At 44.3% G+C, this 4,283-nt stretch overlaps 1 protein-coding gene across 1 annotated transcript; it reads left to right on the forward strand.

Annotated features, from left to right (window-relative positions):
- The first annotated feature begins 210 nt into the window (after positions 1–210).
- LOC117551964 (protein phosphatase 1 regulatory subunit 3C-B-like) lies at positions 211–3,369 on the forward strand. The gene is made up of 2 exons (XM_034225059.1): positions 211–377; positions 1,461–3,369. The coding sequence occupies exons 1-2, from the start codon at positions 364–366 to the stop codon at positions 2,449–2,451; spliced, it is 1,005 nt and encodes a 334-aa protein (XP_034080950.1). The 5' UTR covers positions 211–363; the 3' UTR covers positions 2,452–3,369.
- The last annotated feature ends 914 nt before the right edge of the window (positions 3,370–4,283 follow it).

Genomic DNA, 4,283 nt, shown 5'->3' on the forward strand with positions numbered 1-4,283 from the left:
CTAGCCCAATGTGAACATCCCCCCCCCACCAGCAGGGGGGGAAACAGCAGGAGGCCTCCAGCATTCAATGAGGCCATGCGGCGACACACCCCTTCCAGCTGGCCTGCAGCCAAACAAAGCTCCTGCTGATTGGCTGCTGGTGAACTCCACCCACTTCTCATTGGCTGTTTCACAGACCAGATGATTGCATATGCAAATGGCTCTGTGAGGCAGTAGAAATCCCCGAGTGCTGAGCAACCCCAGCACAAACGCAGGCAGGCAGGCAGGAAGAGAGAGGAGGCGGTGGTATGCTCTGTTAGAATCAAGAAGACTCTTCTAAAAGACCCTCTGTCTTTTACTGGAACCGCTAACTATATTTCTTCCATGAGTGCTGCAAGGTAAGGACCAGAAGCAGTTTGATTTGTCCCATGTGTTGCTGATTTAACACGAAGTACTTTTACTGTGCAGACGATTGAAAGCAGTTTAATTTGATTTAAAAGCCATGGTGTGTGATGTAATGTAACCAAGTACATGTACTCAAGTTCTGTACTTTTTGAGGAACTTCTACTTTACTTCAGTATTCTCACAGTATGCTAGTTTATACTTGTAATCCACTCATCTGTAAGCACATATTGTAGCCTACTTTTTACTCCACTACATTTATTTTAAATATTTGGTTACTAGTTACTTCGCAGATTTATTTGAAGTTACTTTTTAATGGGCCCAATCTGCACAATGAGTACTTTTACTTTTTGTAACTTAAAGTATTTTTAAATGCTTATACTTTCTTACTTTTCACTTAAAGGTGGGGTAGGTAAGTTTGAGAAACCGGCTGGAGATACCTTTGTTATATTCAGTGGAATGCTCTTAACATCCCGATAGCAATGAATATCTGAAGTGCTTTGACAATAAATACATAAAACATGTCCTCTGTGGAAGCCGTGGCGCTGAACGACCAATCACCTGAGCCGGCTAAAGTAACTGGATGGCCTACCTGCCTGTCAGCCTTCCATCTGTGCACAAACTTCTCCCGTGCCCTCATTGGTCATGTGTGTGTTGGAGGAGGGGCTCTGTGAGGAAGTGGCACATTTTTTGTGTATTTTCAAATTCTAGCGCACTTGAACTGGTTTCTCCAAAATGACCGACCCCACCTTTTAAGTAACATTTTGAATGCGGGACTTTTACTTGTAACTCAGTATTCCCACATTCTGGTACTACTTTTACTGAATTACAAGATCTGAGTACTTCTACTTTTACTTAATTCAATAATCTTAGAGTACTTCTTCCAACTCTAAAAAAGCAGAGTTTTACTTTTGTAGATCTTGTCACTGTGCAGAAAGTACAAAGTGATGGTGTCTTAGTTTAAATCAGAGCAGACATTTTGAAGTGCTTAAAGTGAAGCCATTGTTCTGACTCTGCCCCTCTCTCTCTCTCCACCTCCTTCTCCATTTCCTCTCCCGACACACCTCCTCCTCCCTCAGTGTGCTCCGGTCCTTCAATCCGTCAGCGATGCCTGGTCCTGTGATGCCGATGAGATTCTACATGAGCCACTCTCCGCCTCCTCTCCGGGGTTTCCTCAGATCCTACGAGGACCTTCAGAGGACCAAGAACCGGGTGAAGCAGTCGTCCAACAATCAGCAGCTTTTCAAACCTCTTCGTCCCTGCCTCAGCAGCCAGCAGAGGGCCATGGACGACGTAAACTGCATGGGATGGAGCGGAAACGACAACGCCTGCAAGAAGAAGAAGGTGGTGTTCGCCGACACTAAAGGAATGTCTCTCACCGCCATCCACGTCTTCTCCAAGTTCGACGACGAGCCGTACCAGAAACGAAGCATCGGCGAGGAGCTCCAGTTCGACATGTTCGACTTGGAAGCGGCAAGCATGGACCTAAAGATTAACTTGGTGCAAAACCTGGTGCTGGACTTTAAACAACCGTCTGCCGACTACCTGGACTTCAGGAACCGGCTGATTGCCAACTCTGTGTGTTTGGAGAACTGTTCGCTGCAGGAACGCTCGCTCACCGGCACCATAAAGGTCCGAAACATGGGCTTCGAGAAGAAGGTGAAGCTTCGAGTAACGTACGACTCGTGGGTCAGTTTCACCGACATCGAGTGCTCCTTCATGAACAACGTGTACAGCTGCCAGGACTCCGACACTTTCGCCTTCGTCCTGGATCTGCCCGCCCAAATCCCGCCGCAAAACCACGTCGAGTTCTGCATCTGCTTCTGCACAACCCAGGAGCGGACCTTCTGGGACAATAACGACGGCAAGAACTACATCCTGAAGCACGTCGGCTGGAACGGAGAGGATCTAAATGTTTTGACACCGGAGCAGAGGAAACCCTTCGAAAACAAAGGGGTGAAGGTTCTTGAGATGGAGTTTGATCAGTTTGGAAGCCCCCGCATGTCCACTGGACATTTCCCCGGCTGGCAGAGCTGGGGTCGGATCGATAGCACCGTGCCTTATTGGTGAAACCACGACTCTTGTTTGATGAAATGACTTTGGAATAAGATAAGAAACGGGGGCATTCGGTGCGAAGCTGTGAGCGGCTCTCAGCCAGAAACTGAACTGAAGCAAACACAGAACATGTAGAAACCAGAGAGAACTCAACTGACCTGCTTCCCGCTGTAACGTGGCCTCAGAGAGCAGGGATTCATGTGGAAAAAAATATCCTGTTTCACATACTTTTTGTATAATGTTAATGTGCCTTCTCAGAGTGCCCACTAAAATACAGACGATGTGTTCATAACGAGAGTTAGAGCCCCCTTTGGAGGGCCTGATTTTAATGGTTAAATATGCACTGATTGAGATGACCCTCTCAATTTGATTTCCGTAAACTGGAGAAGTGGAAATCAACATGATTAAGTCCTTCATATTGAAGGGGAAGTCCATGGCGACAGAATGGTTCTCTACTAAATGAAACACAGCTGATTCATTGCTAATGCAAGACACTAAAACTTTGCACCTTCAAATGAGAGAATAATTAAACTCAAAAGGGCCTTATTTAAAATGTTGAGTTACGCAGCCCTTTCTTTCCCTCACTGTGAATTGCACATGATGAGAAATGTTGTTGGGATGATGTAATATGTTGGTAAGTTTATTGAGAGCTGCTATGAAAGGAGACGACGCACGTGATTGGTTGTCTCCACCTTGGAAGATGGATGGGTTAAAGTACGTTTTGAAAAAGGAGTGATGGGATGTTTATATTTGAGTGTTTTTAAGTTGTGTGATGTGTACAGTATGTGTGGCTGGAAATGAGGTGTATCTTTATCTTGAAAACAATCGGTTCTCTGTGAAGAAGGGTCTGTCTGCGCCCAGCATTTCGTTTCACTTGAAGGTGTTTGTAAAGTATTTCCCTTTCAGAAATAAAATTGCTATACTTGTTCTAAATGTGCCTCCTGATCTTTTTCTTCTTGTTATCATAGTTTGTGCACACATTGAAGAGGCTATTTTGGTGGTCAAGGTATTGCAAATGCTTCAATAAACATGTACAGATATTTGATTAACCTTATTTTATTCCCCTTACTTCTTCTCTGAGGCCTTCCCAATGTTTTAATAGCGAATACCAATCGTCTGAATACCAAATAAAAGACGTTCCTCCACCATTACCCAAAACACAACAGGTATTTTAGATCCATAACTCATGCAAGAAGTTGTATAAGGTCCATTAAACTAAGTGATATTTGGAAGCAAAAGCAGAGAACAAAGTGTGTCTGCAATCAGTTACATACAAAGTTATACACAGTGCATGCAAGAGTCACAGCAGGACATTAAGACATAGAAACTGATCAAATTCTACATGCAAATCCAGGGTGCGCACACAATCTACCTCATGCATGTGGAATGTATGACTAGCCCTAAAATAAATCATAACTTCGGTTATCAAAATAATGCAAAACACTCCGTATATTGTGCACTTGGAATGCAAACAGACGCCCGGAGCGTTTTCACTCTCTTCCTGCAGACTCTTTTCAGTTGTCCGTGTGTTCATATTCTGCAGGAGGAATGCTTTCTCCTTCCTTTGGAACGTGAGCAGGAAAGACCTCAGGCTACAGCGGGATGACTTTCTGCAGCCGCTCTATCATCGTTTTAACTCTTTAAATACATGCTGGTATTACTCTTATATATCTTTGCTCAAATCACCTACAACAACCATGACATTACATTTCCATGGGTCGAAGTGTTTAACCAAGGCACCATGTCAGCACGAGACTTCAGCTGTGGTTATGTTTCTGAAAGAGATCATGGCTGCCTTGAAACATACGATGCTGAACATAAGATAAGACGAGATGGACCTTTATTAA

The sequence above is a fragment of the Gymnodraco acuticeps genome, unplaced genomic scaffold (genome assembly GCF_902827175.1).
Source record: "Gymnodraco acuticeps unplaced genomic scaffold, fGymAcu1.1, whole genome shotgun sequence".
NCBI lineage: Eukaryota > Metazoa > Chordata > Actinopteri > Perciformes > Bathydraconidae > Gymnodraco > Gymnodraco acuticeps.